A 20,553-nucleotide genomic window follows, 5' to 3' on the forward strand; every position below is an offset into this window, starting at 1 on the left:
TTACATATAATGCGAATCATTTCCAAATGACCTCTCTAAAATATTTCGAATTTTCGTTAATTCAGACAATCGAATGCAATCGATTTATTAAGGACTTAAGACCTTTGTTACTTTTTTTCCGGACTGCCCTGTAATATCGCAAAGTCTTTCCGGAACGTTTAAAAAAATGTAATTCTTACGATCAAGAATTCGTAATTTCTTTCAGGAAATGTCATTATCATCACTTCCACCCTTTGTCCACGACTCAGACCGTTGCCCGCGACGCCGACCAATGTTTTCCTGGGAGGTCTGGCCACGGCTGATCTTTTATTAATCATATTCTGCATACCCGTGAAGGTGAGAGAATAATAATAATAATAATAATAATAATAATATATGTTTTTCACGTGATGTAACAAGTACAGATTCTATTGCATTATGATAATTGCTTCTAATAATGACTTTCTGTTTACATCATGCTCCCATATACATATATTGATTTTTTGCGTTGTAAACTTATTCACACGATTACAATTAATCCGATTACTGATTAACGCAATGACACGTGCAAAACTTTATTGTTCGGTTGTCTTATCGCTGCGATAAAATAACAAACGCATTGATATGAAATTTATTAAATAATTTGCTATAATTAATAACTAAATAAATATTTTATTAAATAAATAACTAATATTAATAACGAAATAAAAAAAAAGAAAAAGTATGTATGTATATATATATAGCGTCGAATGTTAATTTGTACTATTTGTATTCCACATTTTATATAACTCTGATTGCATATTGGTTACAGAAGGATAATTACTTCAACCATCAGATGCGCAATTTGTAAAAGTCGTTAAGTTCTGAATCTAATTTATTTGTTCTGTTTTACATTTAGCAGCTCTAGTTGTTGTCTTGCGTTTTGTGTTTTAAATGTTTCTTTGTTACCACTTTGCGAAGCCATCGTTTTGCCTTGAATAAAAATAAAATCGTGTTGGTTCGAGAGAGGTTTTAAAATTACGTGGCTACTTGAGAAGTGGCACTTGAGCGGTACCGCGCTACTGTTTGTTTATCTTTCCCCGGTATGCTCCCGTTTTTTTCCCATTTATTCTTTATACGTCTCTCGTCTTTGATCCGCATCGTTGCTGGACTTCTTGATCTTATCTACTAAGTAAATTCAACGAAATTCAACAAACTTCGATGGCCCAGTCGTAATTTCGCATTCGTTTTTGCGCAATCGTCTTTGATAATATGATTTATATTATTTATATAATTTATATTAATTTTAATTATATTATAATTTATGGGGAAAAAGAAATTTTCTTTTATCTTTACATTTTTCCAAAAAAGGAGAAAGATTTTAAAGATTAGATTTTTGTTTCATAAAGAGAATGGCTTATTTTATTCTTTATTATTTTTTTTTATTTATATTGTATATATTATATGTTGATGCGAAACTATCGTAATAATAGAATAAAAAACATTTATTTCTCTCTCTCTCTCTCCCCCCCCCCCCTCTCTTTGATAAAGAAACACAATCTCAAAAAGATCTGTATCGCGGCAACTCATGTCGCTTCGTTTGTGAAAACATCGATAAACCTGGTTAATTAATCTTGCATTAGCGACTGCGATGTCTCTTTTTAGTCCCTATCCACGAAATGAACAAATTGAGTTAACGAAAGTTGCCTCTAATCAACCAGTCAGTGCAATCGAGTTTAAATATAAGTTTTGGCGTAAAACAGAAATGTGACAACTAACGTAACAGGAACGCCGAATGGTCACTCGGCTTAAATAGGACATTTAAATTTTCCAATTTTATTAGCAAAGTTTTGCAATTTTATTAGCAAAAGTGAAATTAGATAGGGAATTATATGTACGTTTAACGAATATAATATGACGTTAGAGCGCTGATATAATATATCAGTGTTGAAGATTTAATTTAATAGTTGATATGATCGTTGTTACTATGTGACAATTATTCCGTTTATTGATCGTAAATCATTATAATTCCTTGACTTGGAGAGGCAAAAAGTACCATCTGTTTTTCGATTTGTTAACTTCGACACAGAAAAGATTCTCATTTAATTCTGGAATGCACTCTAGCGTTTTCGGATATATTTTACTTTTCAAATTTGTCTTTTTATTATGTCCTTAGATAGATATATTTTTTTATAATGAAAGTATATCAAAACATAAATTTGCAAAGTTTTTCTGAAACTTTGCATGATTAGTGCTTCTCTTTGACACCACTTTAAAAGATCAAAAGTACCGGTATGCGATTTTAGAAGATAATCTGCTTTGATAAAGTTAAAAACTTTTTCTTGTACGTTTTCAGAAAATGAGAGAGGGAAGAAAGACGCATCTTTTATAGCGAGATTTCCCTTTTAGCAACAGAAATATATGGCAAAAATGCTCCGAAATGTACGGATCATGAGTGTACGCCAATTTTATCCGTACGATACAAAAGCCCGTGAGCGTAACATAAATTCTCTCGCGCGATAGCTGAATTTTATATTACGGTACCCTCTGTTTTTTGACTTTCGTGGTTGAACCGTCGAATAATGGTCGAATAAAAATCTGATAAAAATTTGCTCGGGAAAAAGAGCGATTGGGAGTGACGATGATGGAATCGCCCCGATGATATATTCGATGTCCGCATTTACATTCTCACCGTATCCGTGTACTCACGCGCAATTATATGAGGGAAAACTTTAACTTTTCTACGAGATTTATTTTTATGTAAGCTCTTAATAATGGAGATATGATGTAGACAGTGGCACGATATAACGAAGATCGACAGTAAAATCCGCAGTAAAATCATTAATTTAAGTAAAATGATTTATTTATCATTAAAAAGTTTATTTCCATCTTCTCTATCGCGGTTCGTTGTTTTCCTTTTGATCCTCCTTGAATTTTCAATCTTTATGTTCCGATGCATGAAACTCTCTAAAGATTAATTATGAAAATGATAAATGTTGAATAACTCAACTGTAGTTAGTCAAAATTATATCTATAACGAGAATGCATTTAGCGTCAATAAAATATAATTTTTGAAATAATAATAGCAATATATTAAATACAGCTTGAATTATTTCTAAAATAGCATTAAAATTTTGCGAATTGCTTTAAATATTATTCGAAATTATAAGGCTGATTAAAAATTTTGAAAATTATGATAAATCTGTTTAATAAAGTCTGAATTAATTTAAAGGTATTACAAGTTTTGAAAGTTTCAAGACATTAGTGTTTCATACAAATTTCGAACAAGATCTCAGCGATTTTTTTCAAGATTTTAAAAACGGTCAAACTTTTTAAGAGAAAATTGGAAATTTTTCAAGATATTTAAGAAGAATTTATTAGTTCGGATATATTCCCAAGATTTTAACAGAAAATATAAATGTTGATACGAATGCGTATGAACGAACATTAAATAGTGGCAGCTGTTTTTTATCGTTTGTTTAATTGGGTTGTAGTATAGTTGTACATATGTGTAGTGCGATTGTTTGGATAGCATAATCTGCTGAAATGCTGTTGTTTATGCTCAACATCTGTTGTACTCGAATTTGCAATGACGTTTTATATCGTCGAGCATCTCAACCAAAATGGAACACCATTCTTAACATTTAATTTTATTGAATGATTGCTCACACTTAACCTCGATATTTTCGTTATGATGTATACGTTGCTCCGGAAATCACTCATTCTCCGTTAACTAAGGATCCTATGAGAAATGTTAGAGCTTCGAATTTTCTTTACCTAATAACGAACATTCTAATTTTTATTGTTATTAATTATCTTGATAATCGTTGCAATTAAAACGGTCAATATATATCCAACGTAAAATTAAAAGAAGTCTTGTTTACAATCATAAACTTTTATTAACTGTATATTTTATTAACTGTATAAAAAATATAATTTTCTCAGAAATTTATAAGCGTTCTACATTGAAGAATTTTATTTATATAAAAATATCTCTTATATATAAAATATCTACACACGACATTTTTCAAAAAAATTATAATTTTATAATGTTCGCGAAAAGAGAATGCTGTTCTTTCAATATAATTCAAACTATTTATTTGCTCTCTGCTTTTGAATCAAATAATCGCGCGGAAAAAATTATTTATTCCTGGATACGCTATATTGGCGATCAGGAAATTCACCATTAAACTAAATTAATAGCATTAGCATTTTGATCTGCCGTATCACACCTGTGCGCTTGAATGAGGCATAAAAATCAAGTGCTTTGGAAAATCGATATCATGCATGTCAGATGGAATGTAGTGTGAGATTATATTATTTTGGCGTTCGTTTAATATCCCCTGATGCTTTGGTAACATCTCAGGTATTAATATCGACGTTAGTAATGTCAGCGCAATTAATGATATAAATTTAACGCGTCAATCATATTATTTGACAATTCTGTTAAATCTCTTATTGCCAATACAGATAACGCCACGATGATAACTCATCTTCATTTTCGCAGAATTTTAATTAATCTTCAATATTTTACATTATTGGGCAGAGAAGATAAATGTATTTCAAACATATTTACGCACACGCACACGTGAAAATATATAATAACATGTATACGTATAACCCCCAAAAACGCTATAAATTATAACAAAATAAATTTATTAAAAGGATTATTTTTTATTGCATTTTTTTATGATACTTATTGCAATCGATATATATATATATATATATATATTTTTTTTTTTTCGGTAACATAAAGATTATTATATAAAATGAATCTATTATCTATCAATTCTAAATTAGCTTGGCATTATTATCACTATGATAATTAGGAGTTAATTAAATATTTTATTGGAAATAATATATACATTCGATGTTTAAACATTAAATATTGCAATGCAAAATTTAATATTTGAATTAAATTCAAACTTATGGTGAATATTAAAAAAATTTATTTTATTTATATTATATAATAGAAAATGAGAATTTGACGAGAACAGTTATATAAAACAGATCGCTATGTATAAAACGAGTTTTTGATGTCTGATCTTGATTAAGAATCGCGTGTAGCGAATTTTGTATATGTTTCCGTGACACGTGTCGTTTTAACTCGCTTGAATTGATTCTACGGTTAACCGATTCGATTGCTTTCGAGTAGCATCCACGCTACATTATACGCTACGCTACGTACGTACGGTCATAATATCGTACATAGCGTGAGATATATGTATAGTTGTAATTTGAAAAAATTATTTTTACGCATCGGCGATCAAATCTGACACTAGCAAATTTATTCTTTAACGACTATCGACATTCGTTACGTCCAAAGCCGAAACTTATAACGCGATAATCCAATTAAAAACGAGTGTGCTTGCACAGTCCACAAGTTTTTCAATTAATTAAATAATCTGGTTGTGATTGATGAATAAGTTGAATTTGTGAATATATGATAATTACAGTTATTGTTTTATTAAAATAGCTTGAAGAGAGAGTGTTATCTATATATCAAGATTTTATTCTTCTATTTCACCCATAATTTGTTTGTAAAAATAATGTTACGAAATTATGACAAATAAAGTCTAACGATGTATCTAATAAGTCTTGCAATAAAATTTTCTGTACGTCTACTCTATTATTTTAGCAGATAAAATAGTGATTAAATTAATTTTGACTTTATTTTTTCTCACTTTAATAATATCGAGCTGCATCTTCCAATTCTTAACAAAGATTTTTATAAGATTTAATTAAAATTTTTTTTAAAATTAAATATATTTCTCTTTTGAAATTAATTGAAGAATATTTTAAGCATTTAGAGATTTTAGAAATGTAATTATTGTTCCATATTTTAATTATATAACAAATATAATTAATATTCCTTAAGTGCGCATAGTAATTCAAGAATTAGTCAGACGCGAGATAGATCCTTTCACTACGCCTTGGGCTATTTTGCGAACTCTGGGACTATTTGCAAACGGCACAAAATAAATAAAGCATGAGATTCAACATTGATGCGCTCGCAGAGATCTCTGCATCTGTACTGATATTTGCTCGGTTAACAAAACGCGTTACACGCTGCGCAATAGTAGTCGATTATCCCACGTAACACATGAAATGTCCATGATGAATTTGTAGACGACACCCTTTACTATCCTGGAGACGAATACGATGACGTATACCGTTAGCCACTCGATACGCTCGTTGCTATTCAACGCGTATTGTGCATACGCGCACTTGTTGCACGCGTATTAAAATCGCTTCTTGGGCTGCGTTTACTTGGGGTGTTTCATCAGAATCGATGCTAATCGCGGAATAGTTTTCGCATCTTATGCAAGAGCGTCTACGATAGGGGGATTATTTTTAAGGATTTTAATATAGGAAAAGATTTAATTAAATTAAAAATTAGATTAATTTTTTTTTTATCTTACTTTTTATATAACAAACAATAAAATTAAATATTACGTTTAATTCTACAATGTGATATAATATTCGTGTTATTGATTTTTTTAAATTTATTATTATATATATCTAAATTAATTGTACGATGAGAAGAATATGAGAAGAAACGCGGTTAGAGAGAGAGATAGAGAGAGAGAGAGATTCGTTCTTCTGTTTACAATATTTTATACTTTTACAATATTGCACGTGCATGACATTTGACAATCATTTTGATTGTGTAGACTCACTTTCGGCAATATTTAAAAGAGAAATGTAACTTTTGATTGATCAAAAGAGGAAAAACATTTCTTCATGGCTGACCGTATCCATATTTTTACTACTGCAAACTTCCCGTATGCGGTTTATTAATTCTATCCCTTAATGGATTTGTGCAAATATCATTTAGTTTCTAGTCACGAATTTCTTTTTTTATAATATGTATTTAATCTACAGCCATGTTTTGATGTAACGTTCCATTGGTATTCAAGACAATGCATTGACATATATTTTTCGTGTTGCGATTGATCTGAGTTGCTCTTATATTATTTCGAGAAAAATATAAAATAACGTTATAATTTATTTAATTTTTTGATATATTTATTTAATTTTTTTTAGATAGCGAAATTTTTTAAATACTTTTATACGATATAATAGAAAAAGTTGAGAGATACGGTATATATTATGTAAATTTTAATATATTTACGCTTTTTTTTTTCTCCAAGGATTATTTCATCATTAATTTGGACAAAATAATATCAATAAAACATTCTTTCTGCCTATGAAATTTTAATGACTTGATTACACGTTTCTAGTCTGAATCTTTTTTTAGCCGATCGTCTTGTGTAATAGATTGGAACATGGATCCATCGTGAATTTTAATGGGCATTCGAGTGGCGCCTGTAAATCTCTATAAAATCGATATGAGATCAATGAGCGTAACGTTTCCGAACGTGAGTACGCCTTTCCGACCGTTTAAGTGCATTTAAACATGAGATATGGGCATATCAATTGAGTTATAATTCTCTGTATAATTCAAAACGGTCGATCGAAATTTTGAGTAAATTACGTCGCGATATACTCTTGCGTGGAATATAAAACACCATTTGGGAACTCGATCTTTTACGTATTTTTGTATACAAAGTAACACAAGTAAGAGAGGATCTTTTCTTCTTTTTCAAGCGGTATTTACTTTATATATGCGTATATATATTGCATATGTGATGTTTGCGAAAAACCACGCGAGGAAAAATTTTGCGATGCATAACTAATATTCTTTATAATTTTTTAATTTTAATTAATATTTAAATACAATGCGCGCCGCGATTATTTTCCGTCTTGATTATTTCGGTAAATATCGATAATTGAAATACGGTAAATATTTTTCTTGGATGATGGAAAAGCACAATCAAATAGCGGAATGACCAATCTCTCGAGTTCATCTTATGATTAATCGTATCGAAAATACTAGATATGAGCGCGCGTTTTCTTATTTTACGCTGCTGCGAGCACCGATGGGTTTTCATTTAACGATTCTCTGCGTGTTTAAAGCGGTTAGCTCCGTTCAATTTCGAAATATGTTTTCGCATAAAGGCAAAGAGAATTTTTAAATTTACTGCTAGTTGACACGAAAATAGATAGACAGCTCGTAAAATATACGCAAACTAAAAAGAGATATCCTTTAATCGCATCTAATAGCATCTAATACAAGATTGTTTCGACACTTTTGTGAACAAGAATCGATTGCGTATAGTATATGCAATTTTAGCGAAAGAAATTATAATTAAGTCACATAAAGAAATAATTATAAAAAAGCAATTTCGAAAAAGCGCTAGTTCATCAATTTATGAAAATAAAATTTTTAATTATGACAATGTAATGTATAAGTATAGAACATAAAAAATATGATACATCAAAATTCAAGAATATTTATTTTATTGCTTATTGCCGTATGCTTGAAATTGTCAAAACTTTCTTCCGAAAGATTTCACTGCTCGAATTGTGATATTCTTCTTTCGAACATATGATATATATTTAACAGATTTAAATGCAAAATAATTTAAGAAAAGATAACACGTTTAGAGCTATTTTGTATAAGGAAATGTTGATGAAGGAAATGCTTGTCGAAACACGCGGAAGTTCTTATTACGCATATCTGATGGAGATTGAATTGCGGTTGGTAAAAAGAAGTCGGAAGAAAAGGGATGTTCGGGAAACAGGAAACGTCTACTGTCAACGTTTCTCGTTACCTATCCTATTTGATGGATATTTGCCTGGACAGTAGAGATGTCGATTCGATGAATAGCAGCTGTACATGTTGTATCCGTGCTACCAGTTCTTTCTGCGGTAGACATATTTTTTTATTACATAAGATACTCTGTTTATTTTTTACATACGAGAGATAATATACTCTCTCTTATAAAAACAACTTTCTTTTCATTTTTTACGTTTTCTTCTTATTATAGGAAGTATTTAATTGTATTTAACCGCTTGTCTTACTAACTCTCTCTTTTTCTTTAATATCGTTACAGAGATGTAGCGATATATTATTTTAAGATACATAACTCAACTAATTGCGATTCTAACAAATTATTCAATTTTTCTATCTAATTATAAAGAATAAAAAAAGACTAATAATAATATGCGTTTTAACGTACAAACATACATATCGAAAGATATCCTGTTTCCCAAACATCCCTTTTTCTCCGACTTCTTTTTACCAACTGCAATTCAATCTCCATCAGATAATACGTAATAAGATTTTCCGCATGTTTTGGCAAGCATTTCCTTCATCAACATTTCTTTATATAAGAATGCATCTTTTCAATTCTTTTCTCATTTAATCTAATCTTTAAGACAGATTATTAATATTTGCTTAACAGTGAAATAATTCATGTTAAAAAAGTATATGGGAAATATTTCTTATTTTAATATAATATAAATTGCCTGTATATACTTGACTCAGACAAATATCATGTTATTTTATGAAAAATGGATTATGTGAATAAAATAGAAGGCTTGCGTGCGAAGATGTCAAACATATAACGTTGAAACAAATTCGACGAAAATATACGCGCTTTAATCATTTAGATCGATAATAAGTCTTTCTGTAAATCAACTTTACACGCGCAATGATATATGAAGATGTGAAATGGATAAGTGCAGTTTGCATCATCCGTTTGAAAGATGCGCGTCATTACTCATTTACGTTGCATATTCATAATTTATGAAGATTGCCATGTGTTCGCGTCTTTTCTTTTTTAACGCTATTTTTATTGTTATGACCTCTTTGTAGAGGTTATATCTCTTTTAACCATAATTTTAACTTCAATCTTTTCGTTGTTATCTAATTCATTTACGATATCCCGTACGGTTATAAATCATAATGCGTCGTCATTTTTTTATGTATATAATCGCGAAATCCTGGATAAAACAGGTAATGAATAATAATAAAAATTAATAGGCATATCACAATATATTTTGCGACATGTAATTTATTATTTCGTGTAAAAAACAGCTTGCAACGGGCAAACATCAATATATATATATATATATATATTTTTTTTTGTCTAATGCAACCGCGAATGAGAAATAAATGTCTCTATAATGTACATATGTACGAGTATATATCAAGTTCATGCGAAGCCCGCATAAGAGGTCTTATGAAGAGTTATAACGAATTTCACATTAACACAACTTTATGCCAAAAAACACTTTTCAAACGCCCAGTTCCATTAACTAAACAGCTTTTTTCGTTATCCGCTTTTCTATCTCGTGACGAGTAATATTGCGGTTTTTAATTCTAGGAATTACCGCGGTAAATCCCGCTTCCATCTTAATATCAAAAACGTTCCTTGGTGGGAGACGTAGGTGTGAGAAACAGCCGAGTTGCGGTCTCATTAACACGGCTACCCTAATCTAATCCTTTACGTTTAGGATCTAATGAGACACACGGGGACGAGGGTTTACCACTTTGAATCCACGTCAGTGAGTTAGGTTCACGCGCGCGATCAGACTATGCCGCCTGTTGAGACAATTCGATAGTTTTATTTGTTCAAAACCGCGGCTTTACGAGCCAGTAAAATTCTCTCGCACACCCAGTGTGCAGTATATAATAAACTCTTGTTCGCGTGTATGTGCACGATCGCCCGTCCCTCGTCCAAGGATAAAGCCCCGACGCTACTTCATTACATAAATTGCTCGGATACTTCAAAGTGTTGCGCTTTTTTGTGCGGGATCGCCGTGGAGACCTCCAAGTTTTTCAATTTATCGCAATCATAAATCTCCTCGATGATTAACGCTTTTTATTTACGTTTCAAGTATACTGGTGTACTTTTGTAGTGCCTCTAAAGTTTTGTACTACAAAAAAAAAAAAAAAAAAAAATGTAAAGGAACAGTTTTTTTCAACATAAAAAAATATATATTACATATAAATAAATATATATATATATATATATATATATATATATATATATATAATTTATATATATAAATTATATACTTGTATATAAATATGATATCTTAAAAATATCTCCGTAGAGGGGGAGAGAATAATCGACAAATTAATGGGAATTGAAAAACCGCATTTCTTACAAAATAATTATCGGAAGAGCAATATTTTTTTTTTTTTTTTTATATTTACATTGTTTCGCGCTGTTGTATTTAGAATATTTTGGTCGCAGGAATTTCATACCGGAAATAATGACGATGAGGCAGGCATCGCTTTCGCGTTTAGCCGCTTTCGTTCTATCACGAATATTGTATAAATCTTGCATCCATTTCCGCGTATCCCACATTCCATGTATTCTCTGGTATCGCGTAGACATGTTCTCGTTCGTCTGTCAAATTTCATACAGCGATATTCTTGGCGGGCGTTCTCATCGCTGTTATATATGTATGTACATATTGCATTTCGTCATTTTGAATAGACGTCTGCAAGAGGAATTTTACATTAATTTACTTGTGTAGAAGCATGCCATTCGGTCATACATGTACACCGATGCGCTGCCGAGCAGAATTTTTCACTTATTTAATAAGCAAGTGAAAAATTTCTTGTATCTCAATCTCATACTCATATATAATTTTAAAATTAATTTTCTCTTTTGGAAAAAGGTCTTTCTTACTAAAAAGGTCACATAAAAGATTAATTCTTTATAATATATGTAAGAAGCTTTATCAAACAAATTAAGGGGAAACGAAAAAAGTTAAGAGAAAAATTAGAGATTTTATTAAGTTAAAAAATTGGAAGAAATTAAGTTTTATACAAAATATTAATTATCATTATATAAAAATCTTGTTATATTACATTAACAAGCGAAAAAAAAAGGAAATTTAGCCTGAAAATATTTATGATAATTGACAAAACTATAATATTTATCGATTTTATCTATCGTTAGTATTTATGTTTAAATATTACGATCACTGTATTTTAGAGTATTTTGAACATTTTTTATTTACGTTGCGTTTATTAGGGAATAAGATCTCAATGTTGGATGATTTTTCACACGCGTATTCGTAGACGTCGTTATTGCGGCATGTAGTTTTTCACGAGAATATTCCTATCGAGCCGAGTTGTTTCCTTTATACCACAATTTTTCAATCTTCTCTCCGGGTCGTTATGCAGTTACGCGATGTAAGTTACGATATGATATACGCGCGTACGTGTACGTGTACCGGAACGCCGAACGTGGCGGAAATTTATAGCACAGATCAGATATTATACGTATAGTTGACTGATCGTTACTTTAGCTCGGATCATCGACAATTTGTCAATAAATAACAACGCGGATTGTTTGTAAATCGACAGGTGGATGATCTCTAAACTTTCAAGGGTTTTACAAAACATTTCAATCTAAAACAAAACGTCAACACGATATACATATATGCCGATCTCGCGCGTATATTCCAGGCGCATTAATTTGCATTCTATGCATAATTTTAATGTATGTGACATATAGTAGAGGCAAAATTCGCAATTTCCATTTTTCAAGAGTATGGATGAAAAATTTCTCGTGCGCGTTCGTGAATAAATAAATTGAATGAATCATTTGTATTTCTTTTAAGATTGAAAAGAAAACATTAAATTTGCCACTACAATTTATCCCACGCAAAGTCGACATAAGAGGATATTGATAATATAATATATAAATTCATAATATAATATTTTTTATTATTGTGCAAGATGTATTATACTATGTGTGTTAATAATAATATATATATTATATATTTTAATATTAATGATGGATAAAAAATTTAACAATTTTATGCATTCAAATTATATAATATATTTGCGCGAATTTGCGACGTTCAGAATACCTGGAACTAAATTGTCTTTGCACGAAGATGGATTAAAGTATACAATGAATTTAATATACCGACAGAATTTAGTCTTTATTGCGCTGAGATAAATCCTTTTACGCGAATATTAGTGAAAATAAACTTTAACTTTATTATGAACATTCTTAGCAAATCTAGAAATTACAATCGTTATTTCACGTTGAAACAGACGAAAGATGCGGAAATCTAAATTATATTCGTTTTCACTTGGGAAACTCTATCGAGGTATAGAGAATCGGATCTTTCTTAGCGAAAAGTTTAAAGCTCGACTTTTATATTTACACAATCAACTTTACATTTTCTTTCTATATATACATGTTTCAGATTGTGAAATATTGTTAAAGTAACACCTACTTGAAACTAACCAAACAATACGATATTGTTATTCACATTAGCTCTTGAAGCTTAATTCGCTTTAAAAGCTCTTTATTTTCATTTACTAATTACTCGAAACTTATTACCTTAAGACTTTAAAAAATATTAAAATATTTTCAATTAGAAAAAGAGACTCATTTATCCACGAGGTTTCGTTAGAATGTTCACGGATAAGGGTGATGAGGGTGCTTGTTCAAGACTAAGAGTGCTGGTGTTAAATAACAGTGGCGTGCGATAACGTGACGCTTCATCTACTATTTTAACTCTACTTACAATTAGTGCAATATTATATTATGCATTAATTATTGTTATCATTTTCGCTGTTTTGCACTTAAAAGCGTGTTATCGTATTACAATGACGGGAAGATACTCTACGCATTGTATTCTTTCCAAAATTAATTTGATAATCGCGAACGCAAACATGCGCGTAACATCGATTACCGATAACTGAACCTTAATAAGGCTTGTTTGTCGTTCGGCCATATGTTTGTCGCCGTTATATCATTGCGTTATTCCACCCCGTGGGGCAACCGAGCTCGATACCACCATGAAAAGTTTCATTTGCGACTGTGGTCGTGCTACACTCGGCCAGCATGGCATTATTTACGTGTCCTGCATTTTCAGAAAGCTCGTTCTCTACGTACAATCGATAACGTGCTTTAAATACACGTATAGTGGCTACATCCTTTCGAAAGCTAAATTGCTATGTCAGCTCCCATATTCCAGGCATGATATTTGATTATAGCGTTGTAAATGAATTTGTTACGAACTGCACGTTTCAGCTTAACAAGCGAATTTTTTTTTCAATTTTTTCGATTGTTGCACATTTTATCCTAACAAGCGAATTTGTCCAATTTTCTATCATAATACCGATACATTGTTTTATAACACCTTTTATCTATCAATCCAATTAAATAATTTTGTTTCTTGAATATGTATTTATACGTAAAAATGTCGAAAATTGTCATCTCGTGTCATCACAGTTTTTATTCTTATTATCAGTATTAAATATCTTTGCAATCTTGTAATTTTGAAATTTGTTAAAGTAAAATTTTGTAATTATGGTAAATAAGGCGGATGAAGTTTGACTATTTTTTTACATCTTTGCAGTTTAGTCGTGAATTTCCTTTATTTTCGACTATTGCTTTTTATTGTCGACGTTAGAAATTGAAACAATTTCTCGAGCTATAAAACTTTTGTCAATTATAGTATTCTTATATAATTGTCCCCAATTAATATCTTTTTAATAATTATATTGTTCTCTCTCTCTATCAATTTAAAAAAATAAGTATACCTAACAGAGATATATGTCTTTATATTATATTTTATGTCTGATAATATTCCAAGTAATACTCGACTAAAATTTTAATTAGAAATTAGAACGAATCGCTTCATCGCCGTAAATATATTATACAAGTCACTGATGCTTTTTCTTCTTTCTTTTATCAAATAAGTTATTTATGCGAATATATATTCTGGTATGTAACGTATGTATTGTTTCTCTTATTTCCTTTTACCGTATTCTCGTTTCACAGTAGAATAATGTGACCACCGCAAAGGAAAAATGTCTACTTATACATTTCTGGATTTATTTAGTCGGATTCGTAACGTATATAAAATTACTCGACATATTTTAAGAAGCGGTATGATATACGCGAATCAATTTAAATTATAATGGTAGAAGAGATGAAATCTAACAAGTCGTTACTTCGATACTTATCCATATTCGTTCTTATGCAAGGCTTTCAGGTATTCATATACATATTTCTATCGCGTCTTTCAATCGCGATTATTTACTGTTTGCAAAAAAGTTTCGGGAGCAATTTTTCGATATTTGTTTATTGTAATAAAATTTTTGCATCATCGACTTTTCAACAACAAAACCAGATCAAAAATTTATCAAAAACTTTTTGTCAAGAAAACAGTTGTTCTCTGAATAATCAATTTACTTTCCATATGCGATAATAGCATTTCGCAATTGTCGAGAAGAATCATTCCCGATTGTCACGTCGGACGATAGTCTTTATTTTATCCGTTATACGAGAGAGAGAGAGAGAGGGGGGGGGGAGTGAGAGGGGGGGGGGGGGTAGGGAGGAATGGATAGAAATAAATTGTGCCGACTGTTCCGATAAGCTGTCGATGCCACAAAAATGAAAAAGGCCGAGCAATTTGTTTGTTATTTATAGCCCATCCTAATTCGGATCGGTGTGAAACGGTTTTTGGGGACGAATCAACCACCGACCTATATCACGCGCGATTGTGTTAAATTACACGAATATGAAATTCATCTCTTGGTTCACGAGATACACAAACAATTTTCAGCTTTGTCGGAATTGTTTTCTTGTAAATGTTAATTCTCTCTTTTAGTCGTTTTATACGTCTGTTTTTCATTGCTTCGATTTATTTCTAATTTTCAACTATACAATACAAAACAATATGTATATTATGCTATATTGTGTAAAATTAGATAGACTGCCTATATTCTTTAAAAGTCACTTAAAAGAATCGTAAATTCTTACTTTATCCTATTTATTTTAGTATTTTAAAAGCAAATTCTTCAAAATTTCATAAACTAATTTTTTGATCAATTTAGAATTTACCTTTTCTCATTGAAAATGTCAAATCATTGTTAATTTCTCAAAAAATAAATCAAGATATATTCCAGCTTTAGAAGCAGAAATAAACAACATTTTTATTCTTTTTCTTTATTTAATTTTAAATGGATTTTATTTTTGAATGAAATTTGTGCCGAGGTTGAGTTAATGATTAAAACATCTAATGTCTAATCAAAAAATTGCTAAAAAAAATGTGTTAAAATTTTTAAAAGAAAACTCGGTTTTTCATATTAATTAATGACTAAGAAATCGACGACTTAATTTCTATTTATTTACTTGTTCTTTTCGTCTGTCTGTCTCTTCGCAACGACGTAAATGTTTCAAATCGTTGGAAAGTGCCCCCCCCCCCCCTCCCCCTGCGTAGTATGAATGTATTGTATTTCTTTACGCTCACGTTTTTCAAATTTTTCTCACTCTATCGCTTTTTCCCCCGGATCGGATTCGCCGTCCCCTGGCATCGCGACAAAATTTATTGCGTATAAAAGAATGGCGTTAATAATCGGGTCGCTCTTTTCTTTTCACGCGTATATATATCACTCTTCGCCAGATTCGTTCGTAGCTTTTCAATGCGAGTGATTAGTTAATTATCGATCACGTAGCATCATTAACTTTGCAGATCGACAATATTACGTTTCGTTGATGTAATCTCGCGGACGCGGACATTGTCGCAATTATCGTTGGAGCTGTGCGCATTGGATCGTGAATTAGTCTGTCAACGCGGAGAATCACGTTTAGAGGAACAATTCTCGATTCGAAAAGATATATAAAACGCGAATGTCGAACTCGACGTGTTTTTCGATGTCGCGCCAAGATCTATATCTATACGTAACGTTACCATCACGTTGCTTTTTTTAAATGGAATCAGGGTATTATCACTGATAAGCAATGATTTTAATTTTAAGTGTAGCACTGAAACAGTGAAATCTCGCGGGGAAGAATACAAATCAGCGGTAGTGGCTGGTTTTTCAATGAAATCTTACTGTCATAATTAATAAATTATAAGATGGAGGAGCAAAGTATATTTTCTTGTCACCGTTTTTATTAATTACATTTTCACTGATTCAATTTAAGATCAGTTAAAATATCTTTATATGAGTCTCAAATGGAGCTATACATCCTGACCATTACAGAATCGCATCGCCGATGACATTTAAAACTCATATAAGAATATTTGACGTTACGTCGGTATGATACGTATGGTAAGTAATGTTTTACTCTTTACTCCAACGAGATTATGCGTCCCCTTGACGCGAAGGCAACTATTTTGTCTCGACGCGAAAGATACTTCGTTGTCACGTTGCTCGACGTCTTCTCTTTCATCGTTTATTGCGACAGTGCACGTTAGATTGAAATTTCAAGAATGCTTATATTTATATATTTATATTTCTCGATGCTATATTTCTCATCTCATCGCGAAGATTGATTCGATCGCTTGAGAGATTGGCTCTGCAGCGAATGTAAGGTAATAAATAAATAAATAAGAATGTAAGATAATAAATAAATTCTGCGAAAAATGTAAGGTAAGAATTCCAATCGTATTCCTTTTCGAATTTTAATAATATCGCGAAGTAGAATTTGATCTCTTGTACGAATGTGTGTGTGCGTGAATGTGCGTGTAGAAAATGAGGAAAGGGGGGGAGGGGATTAAATTTATCTTGCTATGCTTTTCTCCCCGACTATCTAATTTCATGAGAGTGCCAGAAGTATCCCTTCGATAAGATACAAAGTTCTGTGTGTGCGTTTACATTTTAATTGTAGACTTTGACTTTTAACGAAGTTTGAGTGTAAATCTTTATCGTGTCAAGAGCGATTATAACAAAACTGACGAGGACACCTGCGCCTAATATGGGGGATGTCGATTAAAGTCGAGAGATCTTTGGTTGATTCGTAGAAGTTCCGAATTTAATATCTATCCCCTTGTGACATTTGAATCCCAATTGTTTTTATTTTATTAATGATATGACTATATTTTAAATTAATCTTCTGTTTAAGTAATTATTTTAATAATTGTTTTAGTAATTACAGAGCATAATGATTTTAGTAATTGTTTTAGTAATTACAGAGAGTAATTATATTAGTAATCAAAATTACATAAAAAATATTTAACAAAATATTATACGTGGCAGGCATTTCTAGTATAATATATTGAGAGATACACCAATCACATTTTCTACTTTAGGAGAAAATTGTAGAAAATCTCCAACGCGCGCAGACTTCGATTAATTATCTGAATTTTTCTATTATAAATCACTGACTGGTTAATTTCTTATATCGAGGTAAAAGAAGCAAAAATAAAAAGAGGAAAATGAGACTGTTTGTGCAGGATTGCGAAATTTCTGTATCTTTTGCTTTAAGGACGCACGTATTGATATAAATATATTTTATTCGTTTTACCATTCTAGGATTCAACCGACGCGCAATAGCATCAGCGCAGCTCGACGGGATGTGAAAAAGCACGCTCTCTTACGATAATTCATTAATCATTTTCGAAGCGCGTAAATCGGCATCGTCTTGCATGTATAGACGCTACAAGCAGTGATTATCAAATCATATTACGTATTCCTGGAATACATTTGCGCTTGACAATTTACGATGGGGAAGGGATGTAAATCGGAGAGATCGCGGAGAGGAAAGCCAACGCAATCTCAAGCTTTCGCGTTCCCAGGTGCATCGCGTACGCATCTGTGCGTGCTCTTTTACCACTCGTATCTGGATCCCGGGCGCAATTACTAGACTATTTGAAGGAATAAAGCGCCCTTTTTCTTTCACTTTCCAGCCCCCGCGCGCGCGTGACTTTTGCCCGATATGTATATAATTGCCTGCGTGTGCGAGGTCGTTTAAATCGCCACGAATAGCGCGAATTACATCTCCGAAAAATTATCGGCGATTAATCGCTCGATATCTATCAATACGATATTATATTCTTCGCAGCAACAGTAATATCGCGTAATAATGCAACATTACGCGATTGCCTCGTTGAATTGATAATTCAGATGTTAAAATCGTTGGCTACAAAATTTTTAGATTGTTCGTTCTTTGATTTTAACATCTATATTTATATCTTATATCTTATATCTATATTTTTAGTACAAATGAATATACGAGATATTTTACTTATGTAATTACCTTCTGTAATTACATGAAAATAATTCGCGATAATTCGACTTCCCTTTTATAACGAGTAGCCTTACTGGAATAATCAAAGTGGAAAAAGTGGTTCTTCTCTTTTCTCTCTTTTGCATATTCATGTATATATCATAATTTGTTGCAGATAGCGAAACTATTTTCCTACACATGGACCATGGGCATCTTCCTTTGCAAAGTTGTGCATTACATGCAGAGCGTATCGGCTATTTGCTCAGTTGTCACTCTTACCGCGATGTCGGTCGAAAGGTAAGATTATATACTCTTGTATCACTCTTGCCACGACGAGGACACATCATCGTCGTCGATCGATTATCGATGCGCGTCGCTGTTATTATAATCATATATGTAAAACGCGCAAACGCGGGTCACTTGGATAATAAATATTGAGATTGTCGTAAAATGCTGCGAGCGTTGCGTTGTAACCCAGTAACGTTGTCGTAAAGACATAGGTATATATATATAAATTGAGCGAATTGATAAAGTTTTAGATTTATGTCGAACGTTTGTCTAAAATTGCATATTTAATTTATCGGATCTGAATTCAGAGAATTGAACATTGAAAATGTGGTGAATAGAAACTTTTCTTACAAAAATAAAAGTGATTTCTATTAAATATATTGTCCCTTTTTTACATTTGTGATAGTCGTTTCATTCAATATTTTGTCAAATAAATGATTCTCCGCGATACAATGTTTATAACGACATAATATTCGCAATGGAAACCGCTAATATAACTCTACGTACTCGACGTAATGGAAAAAGGGATTACTGCGAGAAAATAAAGCCCCATACTATCGTTCACCAACAAACGTTATGTATTCGAATTACCGCGAGCAATGTATGGTGGTATGATAGAAATTTCAGCACGTGTGCGAATAAATGAAAAGCCATGAAAATCCGAGAAATTCCGAGAAACATACTTTGTAATATAATGCCATACGACACTGTGTTATCAAAGCCTAAAAGCTAGGTAACGTACAAAATTTCTGCCTGTCGAATAAAACTCCCTTATATAAAAGCAGTACCTTGCATTTCTCATCAACTTTCGTAATTTCAGAATAATATTCAGCAAAGAGATGGAAAATTTTGACATTTAATCGTAACGCTTTTCCACAATATTATTTCGCAGTATCATCGCGCGTAATATAATACGTGTCATGTATGATATGTATGACAAGTATTTTTTAAATACTTTAGGGGTATTACATTTTCATTATCTTTTATAATATTAGATTGAAAGATTTGTAGAAATTATGATAAAACTTTTTGAAATATTCATTATTGTATAATGTTCTCATAAAGAAAGATTTATATATTTTAAGCATTGCTAATATTTTTACTGGATTATTGAAAAAGCACGAAATATGCATATCTATTAAATTAAAATAAAATATCAATTACAATTGATAAGGATCGTGATTGACGCTGCATAATAATTAAAGGTCTTTTTAGAAAATTTTTCGGAAAATATTTTTTTTATCCAACTTTCAAAGTTGCATATATGTAAGAAAGAATTTAATTTATCTAACGATTCTTTAATATTCGATTTATCTTTCGCACCAACTTCTGCAATAATACTGTCTGAATTTTGCGAAAATTTGCAGTTAGATTGTCATCGGTGCTATGCGTCGGCGCTTAAGAAGAGCTGTTTTCTATGACCTTCTGGCAAGAATATGTTGAAGAAGAAGCGCCG

General features: G+C 31.5%; 1 protein-coding gene across 8 annotated transcripts in view; it reads left to right on the forward strand.

Moving 5' to 3' along the window:
- LOC138940253 (QRFP-like peptide receptor) overlaps window positions 1–20,553 on the forward strand; it is a 66,615-nt gene that overhangs the window by 13,107 nt on the left and 32,955 nt on the right. For all 8 annotated transcript variants that reach the window (XR_011447970.1, XR_011447967.1, XR_011447966.1 and 5 more), the window contains 2 exons: window positions 206–336; window positions 18,985–19,106. Coding sequence is in view for 3 of the 8 variants with exons in the window: in XM_070308951.1 (XP_070165052.1) it covers window positions 206–336; window positions 18,985–19,106 (253 nt within the window). In the remaining 5 variants the exon portion in view is untranslated. The remainder of the gene's footprint in view (window positions 1–205; window positions 337–18,984; window positions 19,107–20,553) is intronic.

Source organism: Polyergus mexicanus, unplaced genomic scaffold (genome assembly GCF_030449975.1).
Source record: "Polyergus mexicanus isolate NDT 795.1 unplaced genomic scaffold, iyPolMexi1.0 SCAF_16, whole genome shotgun sequence".
NCBI lineage: Eukaryota > Metazoa > Arthropoda > Insecta > Hymenoptera > Formicidae > Polyergus > Polyergus mexicanus.